The sequence below is a fragment of the Ipomoea triloba genome, chromosome 5 (assembly GCF_003576645.1).
Source record: "Ipomoea triloba cultivar NCNSP0323 chromosome 5, ASM357664v1".
Taxonomy (NCBI): Eukaryota; Viridiplantae; Streptophyta; class Magnoliopsida; order Solanales; family Convolvulaceae; genus Ipomoea; species Ipomoea triloba.
In genome coordinates this window covers 26187214-26204348 of record NC_044920.1, presented here as the reverse complement: position 1 = coordinate 26204348, position 17135 = coordinate 26187214, and the positions used below count along the sequence as shown (strand labels likewise).

The 17135-nt window shown below is 31.4% G+C and overlaps 1 protein-coding gene across 1 annotated transcript; it reads right to left on the bottom strand.

The window, feature by feature from the left end:
• Positions 1–297: 297 nt before the first annotated feature.
• Positions 298–4664, bottom strand: LOC116019089 (hydroxyproline O-galactosyltransferase HPGT1-like). Its single transcript, XM_031259178.1, has 12 exons — positions 4354–4664; positions 3999–4062; positions 3472–3521; positions 2880–3070; positions 2512–2575; positions 2339–2411; positions 1863–1986; positions 1593–1680; positions 1421–1471; positions 804–875; positions 619–731; positions 298–535 (listed from the first exon to the last, which is right to left on the bottom strand). Exons 1-12 carry the CDS (start codon positions 4464–4466, stop codon positions 513–515), a joined length of 1026 nt encoding a protein of 341 aa, XP_031115038.1. The 5' UTR covers positions 4467–4664; the 3' UTR covers positions 298–512.
• Positions 4665–17135: the final 12471 nt, after the last annotated feature.

Genomic DNA, 17135 nt, shown 5'->3' with positions numbered 1-17135 from the left:
AAGAAAAAAAAAAATCTATCCTATATATGTTAAGTCGAACATCAGTGACCAACCACCTTGAATTAAAATTTTTTTAAACAGAATTAATTTTCTTTTTTTTTTAGCCACTTTTTGCCACTTGATGAGCACTTGGTATCAAACCCTCCACCCCTCCCAAAAACCCAACCACTATTGTTGCTCTTAGAAAACACGGCTGGCTTAGCAACATGGTTGGAATTCAAATTCTATTTTGAGTAAATAGTTATTTAGCTATTATCTTTATTTAATTAAAAAGAAAAAAGAAAAAAGAAAAAAGAAAACTAGACAAATGAATGTTTAACTAACAATGACAAAAGAGTGCCATTTTGTTTGCATGTAATAGTATCCTGTTGCTACTTGAGAATAATACTAGGATGATAGCTATACATATGTGTATACTTCTGGATACACAACTCAAAATAACTCTTCAACCTATAAAGAATGGATAAGTAACCGTAAAACTAGCAGCTCTCAATATCATCCTGTTAGAAAGATTATACTCCAGAACAGATGGACCCTGCGAACAAACAATATTCTTCAGGTTTTGAGTTTGCTTCCAGGTTTATTGAGAGAGAGATAAAAAAAGAGAAGAGAAGATACCTGATGACCAAGAAGAACAGCAAAACCTCTTTTCATCCACATGTTTGACATCAGCACCAACAAACCAAGACCCAACAGTGATATCATCATGTGCATATGTACGAAGGATGGATCTGCCAATTTACAAATATTAGCACTCACTGCGCATCATTGGGCATAGCATAATCCATGAGAGGAGGCATTACCTATTTATTGAGATATATTTAGCCAATGCGCGTGATATAACAAACATCTCCCCAGAAGCGTGACGGAAATAACTGTTAGTACAAGACCATGATTAATGAAAACCATATTTTCAAGCCACAAAACTAATGTTTTAATGTCCTATGCAAGCTCAGATTGCATGCTGTAATAAGCCTGGAAACCAAAACTCCAGTCTACTTCCACAGTAAACAAGTAAGCATTGACAGGCAATCTCACATTCAATAGTCAACTATACTGATTGAAATTCGCGTCGTTGGTTTCTCAGTGTAAAATAGGCTTATAGGCAGACTCATAAATAAAGACATTTTGGAGACTGTGTGTGCAAGGATTTATTTCGATTTGACTATTTTCCCATTTTAGTTTCATTTTCTATCCTGGGGTGTTGTAGGCCCAAGGTTCCTGCCATGCTCAGAGGGAAAGAAAGTCTAGATATGTTGAATCAAGAACCATCTGATCAAGAAGATATTGCTGAAACTAATCTCTAATTTGAATAATACATCAGAGCCAACAAGGATATAGAACAGAGAATAATCACAGATGGCATTACAGTTGGCTGCCAATTGGAAATTCAACAGAAAATAGTCAAAATGTGGCTTACGATTTTCCATCACCAAATTTCCACCAATCTGGTTCATACCATTTATGGCCCCTGTCAATTTGAAGCAAAAGGCAAATCTTTAAATATTTATTAATAATAATCACATATGAGATCAAACACTTATGCAGATGCTAAGGTTCTAATTACTGAGCAAGTTTTCCTGTCAACTTACTGCTCAGAAAAAACTTCGCCTGATTTCATACACCCAGCATATACACGAGGCTTGTCCATATATGCTGCAAGTGTGATCCCTAAAGCATCTGCACAGAATTATAGAAAACAATTCACTCTTTGCAATATTAAAACTTCACTAAACTAACTTGCAAGCTCATAGTTCTTCAATATATTTCATGTAACATAAAACTGCCATCAAATCTAATTCAATTCTCTTACTGTGACTAGATTACTGCAACTTGGGGTACCAAAGAATCATGAAACATACCAATATTCACATAAACATCATCATTGACTTTAGCATAAAAATCAGCAATCCAACTATCAGCAGCATGGGCAATAAATAGTTTCGTCTTTTTTGAGATTTCTTCAGGTGCCTCAACATGGTCTTCCTGCCCAACACAAAATTTGAGATTGAGAAGAAGCTGATGTAATGCAGCCTATATAAACTGGCTGTCATTTAATGCAAGGGTTCAGGTCTTTGTTTAGATAACTTCAGGCTACTATTTAGATTTTCATCCCTAGCAACACTTTTTGTGAATATGCAATGTAATTTTAACTTTGGAGCTTAATTAGTTTTCATTACTACTTTATGTATTTCTAATCAAAGTTACCCAAGTTATGCAAAACTATTACCAGCGGACATGCCTGATTATTCAAAATCCAAAAAAGTAGGAAGTAGGAACTGAGATTTGACTATTCAAGTAACATTTCTGAAAAAGGTCAATTAGCCAACTGACTCACAAGAATGAAAAAATCATTGGTTTCCCTGTTTTCATTGTCGATACTTCTGTCCAAGCTGTCCCCACGGTTAGAACTGCATATCAGTGAGTCATCATAGTTTTAGTTTCAAAAAAATATACTGATAAAAGAAGGAAGGGCCACTATATAACTATAAGAAATTAGAAGAGTTCCACCTTCTCCCAATGACAAATCGTGCAATAATTCCCTTCTTATCCTCCATCTTTTTCAAGGCCGCGCCTGCACAGCACAACTAAGGTATAGATATCATAACGTGGAAATAATATGCAAAACGAATCCAAGGAAACCAAATTTAGATCAAGTAGACATATTTGAGAAATCACCAGGAATATCATGCCCTTTTCATAATGTGATACTTTCAAGTGACAGGAATTAGAATTTTAAAAGAATTTGATAAGAACATAGGAATCTCAATTTCACAACACAAGTGAAGGACCATTAAAAGCATCTAAACAAACTCAAGAGACAATCTGTCAAGATTTTAAAACAGAATGTCAAGACCAGAGAGAAAGTGAAACTCTACCACTGGACATCCATGCCTTTCGTATAGCATCTCTTTCATTTTTGTGCCCAAAACTAGTAAGAATCCCTATCACAACTAAAGGCCTTTGCTTAGGATTCCCATTCACATCTGCTAGCTCCTTAGGAACAAAACCCTCTCGTCGAGCAGCTGTCAGTTCCACTTCCAAGGATGAAAGTTTCTTCATCTGTTCCCTAATGGAAAAATATTCTTACTCGACCCAATAAAAAATGACTTAGCTCCATTTGGTACACAAGAATAGCAATATGTGAGAATTGAATGAACAATAGAAAGAAAATGATATTAGTAACTCAAAGTTAATTATCCAAGAATATATATATATATATATTATTCTTATTCCTTATTCCATGAGGATCACTATTCATTCCCTGTAGTGAAGGGAAAACCGTATAAAATGAATTCATGATTCCTAGAGGATAACAATTCAAATGGAATTGATATATCAGATGCAAGAAATGATTTCGAGGTTAGACTTGGGGATCCATTCCAACCCTATTCATGTGTACCAAATGGAGCCTTGTGGAATTCCAAAAATGTAACTTTAGTGATAAAATTAAAATGAAGTTTTGCCTACCTGCACTCTATGATCTTCCAAGTGTCATCTACAGAGATTGCAGACTGTCCCTAATAATGAAGAAGAAAATATAGTCAACTTACAGCACTATAAGTGATACATTTATTATTCCTGTTTGTTAATGCACAGATCAAAAGCAAATAATGGATGTTACTACAAAGGTATGGAGTAGTAAATAATTCAGTATGGAAAAGCTATTATCAAGGCCATAGGCTCAACCCATAGATGCTAGCATGTATACCGCACTTTTCTCCATCAACTGTTTAAAAATAATAATCATCACATAATTTTACCATTCCAAAAATGTGAAAATTATTGCTATTACTATCATATATTTTCAAAGAATAACAAGAGATAATATGATGTCATCCACTAGCGATTCTTCATAATTTACAGCGGAGAAAAGTAGCAAACACAGACAATCCCATAAGAAATAGCATTTCAAGAAACAAGCAATCATGTCAATGCAAATCAGCTCATGAGAAAATCCATCCTCTAGGAAGGAACGGCTATGAAAATGTAGATACCTGACCAGTTATCCTATCAAGCTCTTTTGTCAAGTAAACTCTATTTTCCGCATCTATCCATAAACTGCTCCACAAAAAAGCAATAATAATGTTTATCAAAATTAACTTTCTGCACGTACAACTGTGAGATTGAGTGAAGGTGAGATTGACAATCAAATGAATTAAAGCATATAAGTTTATAAACATAAAGACAAAACAAATAACTGGACGCTTAAGCTTTCCTAGATCCAGCAATTCAACTCGAAAAATATTAAATCCAGCCGTGAAGTCCGTTTGATTTACGAGGCAATTAACGAATTCGGAGGGATTTAAAACTCAGAAGAAGCTCTTGAAAAAGCTAAGGCGTATAACTCACCGACCGGCGACGTAGAGAGAAGCCACGGTGGCGAACATGGCTAGCATCAGAGACGAAATCGGCGATCGGACCGCCATGCCGGAAAGCCGAGCATTCGATCCCCGGCTCTGCATTTCTTCCCAAACGGATGAATTGAAAAATCTGAGCGGTTGCGAGGTGAATCAGTTGCAGTGATCAATCAGTTCAAAGCTATTCTACCGGCTTAGCTCAGGGAAATGCAGATTTTAGGCTCGCGCCTAAAACTCTAATTCCACAGGTCGGACCTTTGCGAGTCTCAGGCAGTCACGCCAAGGAGAAACATAAACTAAATTTTCAAAAAAGAAATACAAAGATTTCGTTTTTTAAATTTAATTGTTTTCTATATATGGGAGAAAACATAATTAAAAAAATTATTGCATATTTCATATTTGCATCCGCTATTAACAGCGGACAAATATCACGATATGATTTATGACGTGGTAAAAATGCGAGGAACAAATTACAAGTGCTCAATTATTTTTATTTTTATTTTTAAAAAATATATTTTTCAACTTAAACAAATAAATTGTCTAAATTTTTTTTTATTATAAATACATACATAATTTCACTAAAAATCACACACTAACAAAATTTATACACATCTATACTACATATAAAAGCATTATCCTCCTCTAGAATTTTCCCGCCCAAATGTAGGGGTATTTTAGTAATATGGTAATTATAATAATAATAATAATAATTATTATTATTATTATTATTATTATAGAATAATATTAATTATAATTGGTTATAATAGGTTATTAGTAATTATGGTAATTATTATGATAGAATAATATTAATGAGATAAGAATGTGGTTTTGATTGTTACAATTTTTTGTAATATTTATCTAAATGTACTCATATTCTGGCTGAGATACAAAAATTATGAATGTCAATCATATTTATTATATTATATATGCTAATAATATCTAATAATTGTAATTGGCAAGTCCCATGTAAAATTAAATCAAATATTTATTATATTTTATTTTCAAATCATTTCCAACCAATTTTCAAATGGTAATAACCTACTAACACGAATTGTTTGCTTACATAATATTATTTTATTAAATTAATTTGTTCATTAAATCGTAACAAATACTAGCATATTGATGTCACTTATACACGGTAATGTACGTGCAATAAAATTGGTAATATTTATATATACACTAAAATTGTCTTCAAAAAATATATATATATACACGAAGATCACGTCCATAAAGTCATCATTTATTAGTAGAAAATTAAATCAAGAATATGATATATTATTGGAATTGAAAATTAAATCAAGAATATGATATATTATTGGAATTGAAAATTACAAAATAATATCTATTAATTATAAATTAATTTGTTCATTAATTCGTAACAAATATTTTCAATCATATTATATTATATATATGCTATCAAAAAAATACACGAATTATGAATTCTGGCTGATATGGAAAAATTACGAATGTCAATCATATTATATTATATATATGCTAATATATTACGAATGTCAATCATATTATATTATATATATGTTAATATATTACGAATGTCAATCATATTATATATTATATATAATAATAATAATAATAATAATAATAATAATAATAACTCCTATGCATATTTGTACCTTAATTGGCACCTAATTGATAGAAAATGAAAAAGGAAACGAAAATCACTAATTGACTACAAATAAAAAAAAAATCCCTAATTGATTGAAAATGAAAAAAGAAAACAGAAATTAATCAGTAATACTAGAAAATGAAAATTGAAAAAGGGAATGAGAATTACTAATTGCCTGCAAATAAAAATAAAAAAAATAAATAAATAAACGATCCCTACGCCATGCCTATAAAATGATAGGATCAAACTTGGGTTTGTCTTCCCCCTGTGCACTACTCAAGAGATTCAAGAATTGGATCCTCTCTCTAAGGTTTTTCCAAGAATGGTGGTTGTTGTCATTCCCGGTCTTGATCGTCTATACCATTAACATTTCCATTGGTCTGTATTCTCTCTCGGTTTTCTTCCTAATTTCTAAGTTTCTCACATGTATGCATATGTTTATTAGCACGTCTTCCGTGTGCAGGAACATGTATGCATATGTTTAAAGATGGGTCCTTTTTTTGTTTTTAAGTCTTTTTTATGTGATTTATTTTTGTATATATGTGATGATCTAGCATTGAATCAGTTACTCGGACTTTGATGAAATGGTGGAGAAATGGCTTACATTCAAGTTATTGTTTTTACTATTCAAAGAAAAACAAAAACAAACCAACAATAAAACAAAAATTATAAACATATGCATCGATTGAATTGAAGTTTGAGGAATTACCGGAATTATAAATGGTGAAACGAGAACTTTTGCATCCTTTTCCCCTGAAAATTGAAGTACGCGCCCAAACACTTCAGCCCAAACAACTAAAACAAATATTTAGCAAACAATAGAAAAGGAAAATAAAAAATGATTCATAATTCAATGATTAATATTAATAATGTTAGCAGTAAAAATGAAAAATGAAAAAGGAAACAAAATTAACTTACAAGGAAAAATTAACTTACCAGGAAATAGACTAATAATAATAAGGTTACTAATAAAAAGGAAAAATCCTAACAAAATTTCCATTTCGTGTTTTCCCGTCCAACCACTTCTGTCCAAACAATAGAAAATGAAAATTTATTGAGGAAACAATAGAAAATGGAAAAGAAAACTAATTTTACTAATTGATTGAAAATATAAAAAGATCCTAATAGAAAAGGAAACGGAAATTAGACAAATTGGAAAAGTAAAAGGATATTACTAATTAAATGAAAATTGATTGAAAATTATTTAAAAACTTTTTAAAAAAATTAATTACACTTTCCTTTTGAAAACTTTAAGTTATTTAAACTTTTAAAAAATTAATTAAACATGGGTTGTTATATTTTTTATAATAATTATAATTAATTCATTCAAATATGGAGGAGGAAGAAAAACTAAATGCGATACGGTGAAAATGAATATACTTAAGGTATAAAAGTATAATTGCACATATATTAGTGTAATTGACTAATAATAATTGTCTAATAATTATTATGGTAATTCAGCTAAACATTGGTCATATTACATAATATAATAAAATTATTTTTCATTTTTCTCATATTTATTTTAATAATAATATAATTACATAAGTCATATTACATATCGATATTTTATGATAATTGTAAAGAAACAAGTCATATATTATTCAATTAATTGTGTAATACTTTTGCACTAATCTTATAATCAAATAAATGTATAAGTTCAATATTAGAATTTTTTATAATTTCATCTTTATTTTTAATATCTAAATATATAATAAAAAATAAATTGCGCTATATAATATTCGATGTCATCGCACGGATGATTGGACAATTATTTGCTCTAATTCAAGCTAGAAAAACATCAGAAAACATAACCAATCAAACCAATTTCATTAATTGCGCTATATAATATTCGATGTTACAATTTATATAATTGTATACGATCCAAATATTCTTAAAATATTATAACAAATCCATACCGTGCAACGCACATGCGAAAATACTAGTTTACCTAATATTATCTCCGTTTACGTATCTATCTAACAATGCGTATCTACCCAAAATCACTTACTTTTTTGACACTGCATGCCTACTCACCTCCATAAATGCTATTATATTCAATAAAATCTATACTAAAATGTGATTATTGAAATCTTCAATTTAGATTTTTTTACTTCAAAATCAACCAAAAAATATATTGTACTTTAATCAATAATTTTGTGCCAAATATGATAACTTTTATAAAATCAATAATCCAAGTACCATTTTTGGTCAATCAATTTTTTTTTTTTTTTGGTGAACAGGAGAGACCCGGAGGTCCTGAGAGTTAGTGACGCCTACTAATAGCACAGCCCGAGGCATCACGTTGAAGAAGCGCAATCAACCCCTCTGGGGGGTGGTCCAGAATAGTCGTTCCCCAATGCGAGCTTTGACCCATATTAGCCAAGAAATCAGCACATTGATTGCCCTCCCGAAAGATGTGGACGAGCTTATAATCAAGAAACTGATCCAAAAGAGTCTTACAGTCCTTGACTAGAGTGGTAGCTTCAGAGGTAGACGCCGCATCCTTGTGAAACACTTGAACCATGGCTTCATAATCCGATTCAGCAATTAGCTTGGTGAATCCTCGGTTTTTAGCAAGGAAAAGACCTTCCTAAAGACCCCAAAGCTCTGCTAGGAAACTGTTCGCGGTTCCAATGTTGCACGTGTAGCCCACCACCCAGTTGCCGCTCTGATCACGTAGGAGACCTCCCGCACTCGACAGACGCAAACGGACTTTCATTGCGCCATCTGAATTAAGTTTGATGACATCCGTAGTAGGAGGGTACCAGACAACCAGCACCACAACTCAGGCTCGAGGCACTCGGGCACAGCCACAAGAGCGTGGGCATACCATGCGGTTGCGTCGCATGACTCGTGGCACAAATGAACAATTTTATGCTCTCACAGTGTCTCTGGACCCAACCTGTTATTCACAAGCAGTTGGGCACCCACAATGGCGTAACGCCATGGACCAGGAGTTCAATGCGCTACTTCACAACAACACGTCGCAGCTAAAGCCCCCAAAGCCTAACATGAACGTTATTGGCTGCAAGTGGGTCTTTCGCACAAAGCGTAAGGCCGATGGGACAATTGAGGGCTACAAAGCTCGCCTGGTCGCCAAAGGGTTCAACCAGGTCGCGGGTAAGGATTTTTTGACACTTTCAGCTCTGTGGTTAAACCCACTACGGTTCGTCTGTTATTTTCTATTGCAGTATCGAATGAGTGGACGCTACGCCAACTGGACGTTCATATGTAATGCGTTTCTCAACGGCCACCTATCTGAAACAGTGTTCATGAAACAGCCTCCCGGGTATGAGGACTTTACTCACCCAGACTATGTGTATCATCTACAACGATCCCTATATGGGCTCAAGCAAGCTCTGTGGGCGTGGTTCAAAACGGATATATTTTCACTAAGCCTCTACCTGCACCGCGGTTCAACACACTATAGGACAAGCTCAATGTCGTCAACAACCAACGTTGTGCTTGAGGAGGTGTGTGAATAATATTAGTGTAACTACTTAGAGTTTTGTATTTAGTTTATTATGTGATGTACATTAGCTTGACTTAGCTTCTTAGCTTATAGGAGAGTTTTGTGTTTCCTATTCTTATAGGATTGTAACATTCACTTGTAATCATTTAATTACAATTTCTGATAATCTAAACCCTGACAATACTGGAATGTAATTGGCAAAATTACATTTTTTGACATTCATGAATTCCTCAATTAATGCCAAAAGTCAACATTTAAAGTTGATGAATTTATAAGAACTAATACAAATAAAGAGTTTTTATTATTTCTGTTTTAAACTAGAGAAAGATAGTATTATTCAAAACAAAAAATATTAAAAGAAGCATAAGTAATGATAATAACTAAGTTTCAAAAGAGTTATATTTGCCGATTATCCCTATGAATCCTATGATATGAATTGATGTCCTCTCCTTCGTGATCTTAAAAAAATATATTTTTTGAACCCTTTTTCTTTCACAGATCCTGGATAGGATTTGAACTTGCATTCTGCGAGTTGATATAAAAGTAAAGTGTCTTAATTTATTTTAAATTAGTTAACCAGTTAAATTGTGTTCAGAAGCAACTCATATTTTGGATAATTTATATCGTGGACTATTGTACACCCCGATCCAAAATGATGTCGTTTTGATTTTTTTAATTAACGATTTTTTCGTTTTCCGTTCGACCTTAACTTATAAGATGAGTTATGTGTATTTTCTGATGATATTTTGTGTATTCCTTTGTGACATTTTGTGTATTATAGTCATTGATTCTGTGTATTCTAGTATATAATTCTATACATTATTAATTTCCAATACCATACCTCATGAAACATAACAGATAATACTTAGGCTTATATTTTGTGTATCTTTTTCATTGATTCTGTGTATTATAGTATGTAATTCTGTACATTATTGATTTTCAATACCGTACCATACCTCATGAAACAACAGAGATAATACTTAGGCTAATAATTATGTGTATTATATTCATATATTCTGTGTATTCTAGTATATCATTGTGTGTATTCTGGTATATAATTATGTACATTATTGATTTCAAGTACCATACCTCATGAAATAGTAATGCTAATATTTAAGCTATTGATTGTGTGTATTCTATTGAATGATATGTGTATTCTTTTATATGCTTCTGTACATTAATGATCTAATTTTGTATACTTAATGTTATTGCGGTATTGGAAACTAATAATGCACAGAATTATATATTAGAATACACATAAGCACTCAATAGAATACATAGAATCACTACCTTAAGTATTAGCATTCTTGTTTCATGAGATATGGATGGTATTAAAATTACTAATGTACAGAATTATATACTAGAATACACATAAACACTCAATAAAGTACACATAATCACTACCCTAAGTATTAGCATTTCTGTTTCATGAGATATGATATTGAAATTACTAATGCACATAATTGTATAATAGAATACACATAAACACTTAATATAATACACATAATTACACATAACAGAAATTAGACGAACGAAACGATGTCCATCACACGTCAACTTCCCATAATTTAATTAAACGACGTCGTTTTGGACCAGAATCCACAGTACACTATGGACCTGGTCCACGATATAACGATCCTCAAAAGTTTGGGTGGATGTTACAATTTTTTGAAAACGATGTTAGAAATGACATTGTGGACAAAACACTTGAATGGGTTTTCATCATAAACCCAATTAATTCATTTTGGACAGAACACTTAATGGGTTTTCATCATGAACCCACTTAATTCTTACCTAGCGTTTAGTTTGCACAACAGTTATACCATGGCAATCATTATTCCATGGAATATAATCTACACATTTGTGTGAACTATAAATAAAAAGTATATTTTTAATATACTAAAAGTATATTATTTGTATATATAAAATATATTATTTGAAAGTACATGATCTTTTATATATTATCAAATAATGTACTTTTAATATATTAAAAATTTATATTGCATTCATGGTCTACATAATAATTTTCCATACCATGACTCGAGTTTACCTTGCGAGGTGGATCCATCACAATTTATATAATGAATGTTCACAATTTTTAATATAAATATGCCTATTATACCGCCCACCCATTTGAGAGAGCCACTCCGTACCAGTAGACCACAAGTTCATTGGCCCTATTTTACTATTTAGTTCATTTTAAATAAAATTTGATTGGAATTATGATTTCAACTCAACCACCGGAAATGCATGATTTTGTTGAACCATGATTGGAATTAGAGTAAATGTTACTTGTGATTTTAACCATTATTGGAGATTCATTACTTGTGAGGAAGATGCCTTGGATTAAAAAAATAATAATAATAATTACAAACTAAGGCTATTGCATTTTAGGGAGAGATATAAACCATATCTTTTAAAGTGTAGCATCTAGCGGTATAAATTACACAATATGTTTTAACATTCTCTTGTGTCCTTTTATCTTTTATTTGTCTAAAATCATAAATATAGACTTCAAATGAAATTTTATATCTTGACCAATTTTTACAAGCTAATCGGGCTTTTATAGCCTTATAGGCTAGTCTATTTGACCTTTCCCAATAAGAAAATTTTACACAAATTTTAAGAAAAGTGTGGTGAGGTGGAGGAGTGATAAGGGGAGAGAGAAAAATGAGGTATCTCCAACAAGGACCCGAATTTTAGTCAGAATTGTGGGGTCCATCTTCCTTTACAGTTGTTATCCTTGCGCGCACGTGTAGTGCACTCTACTCGTAAATACTTTTAGTTTTTCGACTAGGGTCCACAATGCAAGATGGACATTGGTCTATAGTATAACAATTGATCCAACTCATATTCCAAACAAAACATAGAGCTATATTAGCCTATATAGCTAAGTAGATGATTACCTAAAACCAATAAAACCAATAGAGTCAAACTTGAAATATTATAATTATCAAACTATATCTGTCAAACCAACTCGATTATAATGACCCCTAATAAGCTGTCAATAACAATTAACTTCTTTTGTTTGTTGTGCATTTGTATTAACGGACACATGTCCCATATACTTTATATGTATCTTTCTTAATTCTAAATATTTCTAATACAACTTATCTTTCCTCAACGAAAGATAAAGTTAGTTTCACATGGCATATATAATACAACTTGTGTAAATAGTGTTATCCACTTAACCATTTTTCTTTTATCTCTACGAAATGAAACCACTAACGCAATGGTGATAGACTTTTCAGTAGTACATCCACATTTTGAAGGTTGCACCGAAAGGACACGGAAAAAGCACGGCAGAGTGACAATAATGGCCAAACGAGAGGCCAGGCGGAGGCGAATTGGGATTTGGACTTGAGAATATATATCTCGTGACTCATGCAATATGCTCTTCTCCATGCAAAACCCCCCATAAAGGTTTTGTTGGATTTGCTTTTTTGCTGTGTTGTCTTTTAGGCTTCTTATCTTCTCCTCACAATCTCTAAAGTTGGACCAAAAAGCTAGAAATCACTAATAGCTACTTTTCATCCTTTCTTCCCATTCGAGTAAGCCGCCTTACCAACCAATGTTGTGTGTGATTATTGTGCTTGAAATTGACAACAACATTTTCGTTCACTAGCTCTTTAGTGCACCCCAAAAGATAATAAATCTTAAAGATTTTGTTTAGTTTCACTTTAACATACATGTGCTCTCCATATAATGAAATTTCTGAGGTTAAAATTATCAAAATGATACATTGATTATATGATTTCACAATTTTGATTACCGTCCTTTAATTTAAGTATGTAAAGTACATTATTTTATATATTATCAAATAATCTATATTCAATACAGAAATAATATACTTTTAATATATTAAAAACAAATTTTATATTCTTGATTTATACAGCTGGACCACACAATAAAATATGCAGTATTACTTGATAGAATCATCTTAGTAATGCTCATGCACGTGATATTTGGAGGCTTGCTCCTAAAAGGGGCGGATCAAATAAATGGCAATCCACATGGCCTGGACATTTATACACATTATTGTTGGTAAATGATATTTTGACATAATTTTTAAATTTTTTGATTAACTTTAGTTGATTGAACCGGTTTAACAACTAATATATGTATTTGGTAAATAGTTTTTGAGATAATGAATTCAAAAAATTGAATTTGAACACTTCAATTTAAAAAAAAAATAAAAAATATTTTAAGATCACCACTTCTCTTCTCAAATTATATGATCGTCTTTTTCACTCAATTTTTAAAAGTTTTTATTTTACTCACCTATTTTTATTTTATTTTAAATTTTAATGTGTGGTTTATGAAAAATAGTGAAAAATATTTTATTAAATGTTATTTAATTATAATAATTATTATTATAACAAATAATTAAAAATGTTTTTATTTATATGCAATTATTAATAATTAATAAATTATTATTATTATTATTATTATTATTATTATAATAAAATAAATATATATCTTCAAAAGTCATTTTTTATGTTACTCCGTATTAGTTAATAGTTGTATTATGGTGTGTTTGGTAACCCGTAAAATGACTTACGGAAAATGTTTTTCGAGTTTTCTGTGTTTGGCAACGTCCGGAAAATGTGGTCAATGGAAAATGTTTTCCGTTGACCAAGAAAAATCAGTTCATTTTTCCGGAAAATGACTTACGGAATTTTTTTTTACGTAAGCCATTTTACGGAATCGCCAGAATAGTTGTTTAGCATGTTTTCGACAAAAACCAAGTCATATCACCCATGACCATGGACCAAGGAGGTGAGGAAAAGCCGGAATCATTTGCTACATTTTTTTTTAAATTTTTTTTATATAAATTCTATTTTTTATTAAATACCATTATTTCAATAACTATTATAATTTTTTATATTTTAAATAAAACAATTACAATGTTTAATTATACAATTCTATCCATTTTCCAGAAAATGAACCAAACACACAATGACACTTTTCCATAATACATCAAAACACTGGAAATGAAACTATTTTCCGGAAAATGACTCATTTTCCAGAAGTCATTTTCCTGCTTTCCAAATGGACCCTTAACTAAAAATGTATCCACAAATTGTTAATATTACCATCTAGATCAAATCATCCACCAATAACATCTTGGAGCTAGAGCTCCCTAAATTAAAGATTGAACTTTTCAAATGGACAAAAATGTGGAGATAAATCTTTTGTATATAAAGTTAAAGATGAAGACGGACTGCTTGCATGGACTTAACTCACTGGTCTAGTAGATAATATATTTAGAAGAAGGATAAAGAATGACTGAGACTTTTGTTTGTTTGTTTTTTTTTGACTAACTGAGTTTACATGACTTGTAATTGATCTCTTTTAACATTTTTGACAGAAGTTCTGAGGTTACAGTAAGTTAACTGTTTTTTTTTTTGAATACTACTGACTCTCAACCTATTGAAGCACAAGAATCAGTATAGGGAAGGGTTTGATGCCACTGGACCACAAGGTTCTTGGCAACCACTACCTGTTAAAAAGAGTCGGTAGCACTCAAAAAAAAAAAAAAAAAAGTTAACAGCCAACCACTGACCACTAATTGTTAAATACCGCCGCAACATTAGCGGTTACTACCCGCTGCTCTCACTACAGTGCGAATTTGCTACGTCATTGCTGACGTGTGGTCTTCACTGGCACAGGATCCCATTCCGTTACATTAGCCAGGATCGCATGCGGACCATGTCTTACATATTTGTTCCAACTGCTTAGACTAAAGAATATTATGTTAAACTATTTGTAGTTTTCCCATTTCTCAATCCTGTAGAAATAACAATGTCTTTTTTCCCCTATAAGTAAAATGATATTCAAATTTATTTTAAAAATATGTAATTAAAATGTTGAGGGCCTGTCACCTGAACATATTAGTTTTAATATATAAACGATGACTTATTGATCTATAGTAAACACAAATTAACAATTAAATACACGTTAAAAACTCATTTAGTATGAAGGAATTATAATTCTTTTTCCACATAACTCACAAACTTGACAATTTTTATGTTTGATATGAGAAAATTAAAACTCCATTGAATTGAAACTTATTCGATCACTTTATGGAATTATAAATCCATGTTTCCCATCATTTGTAATTCCATGAGGTGTGGAATTTTTTTTAAAGCTTTTAGACAAAAATATCCCTTCATTTCTAACCCTAAACATTGCATAATAAGAACAAATTAATTATATATTATGATTAATGGTTTATTATACTATTGTAACTATAATTGACTATATTTTATTAGAATGTTATAAATATAATTGATTTTAATTTTATTATTATTACTAATGTTATAAATATAATTGACCACGAATTTTGAACTCACAACTAATCACATTCATAGATCCATTTTTTTCAATGCATCATATTGGTTTATGCTAATGTTACAAAAACTAATGTTTATACTACATAAAAGTTGGGAGCTACAAATGGTCACAATGTTTATCCTGCACCCCTTGTTAAAACTAATTTTACATATGTGGAATTAATTATATTTTCAATCATACAATTGTAGTGATATTTTCATATTTTTTTGAATACTATTTCAAAAAATTATAAACTATTAATTCATTTATATTTAATTAGTATTTAAACTCCCTTTAAATATTAAAATTTGTCAATTACAAGACATTGTAAGGCTAAATGGGTCTTGTTTGATTTCGATTCACAATTTTTTACTAAGACAAATATAGTACAATTCATTTTTTTTTTAATTCTATTTATTCAATGTCATACCAATTACCAAATATACAACATCTCAGTTGTTCTTCCCTATTTTTAGCTACTTTCATTTTATTTATTTATTGTAATGCACTTACTCACGTTGCACTTTATGCCGTATCCACGTAAGATTTATGCCACATTGCCACCGCTGCCCACATGTGCTTCCACGTTGCCTTTACAGTGACTAACTTACGCATATGTGCATTCTCAGCGGCCAACTCTCACCATTAACCAAACAACCAGTCGCGCGCAACCATCCCCTTATAATAAATGCACAACCATTATTCTCGATCATGTATGATCGTCCTTCGTTCATCATATTTTGTTCCACCTTCACTAAGTTTCCTAGCCCAACCTCCCTTATTGAATAATCTTATGATCTAGTCCAAACAAATTTGGCTTCTATAGGGCTAACATAGCCCCCTTTTATTGGCAAATTGTAATGTGCCACAATGAATGAACACTTTTTCCATAATACATCAAAACACTGGAAATGAAACTATTTTCCGGAAAATGACTCATTTTCCAGAAGTCATTTTCCTGCTTTCCAAAATGGACCCTTAACTAAAAATGTATCCACAAATTGTTAATATTACCATCTAGATCAAATCATCCACCAATAACATCTTGGAGCTAGAGCTCCCTAAATTAAAGATTGAACTTTTCAAATGGACAAAAATGTGGAGATAAATCTTTGTATTATAAGTTAAAGATGAAGACGGACTGCTTGCATGGACTTAACTCACTGGTCTAGTAGATAATATATTTAGAAGAAGGATAAAGAATGACTGAGACTTTTGTTTGTTTGTTTTTTTTGACTAACTGAGTTTACATGACTTGTAATTGATCTCTTTTAACATTTTTGACAGAAGTTCTGAGGTTACAGTAAGTTAACTGTTTTTTTTTTTGAATACTACTGACTCT

Excerpts from the sequence above, each read along its gene's own strand:
- LOC116019089 (XM_031259178.1), bottom strand. The coding sequence starts at position 4,466 with ATGCAGAGCCGGGGATCGAATGCTCGGCTTTCCGGCATGGCGGTCCGA. Across the intron at positions 3,071-3,471 it reads TGGAAGATCATAGAGTGCAG|GGAACAGATGAAGAAACTTT; the intron begins GTAGGCAAAACT and ends TTTTTCCATTAG. Across the intron at positions 876-1,420 it reads AAATTTGGTGATGGAAAATC|TTATTTCCGTCACGCTTCTG; the intron begins GTAAGCCACATT and ends TTGTACTAACAG.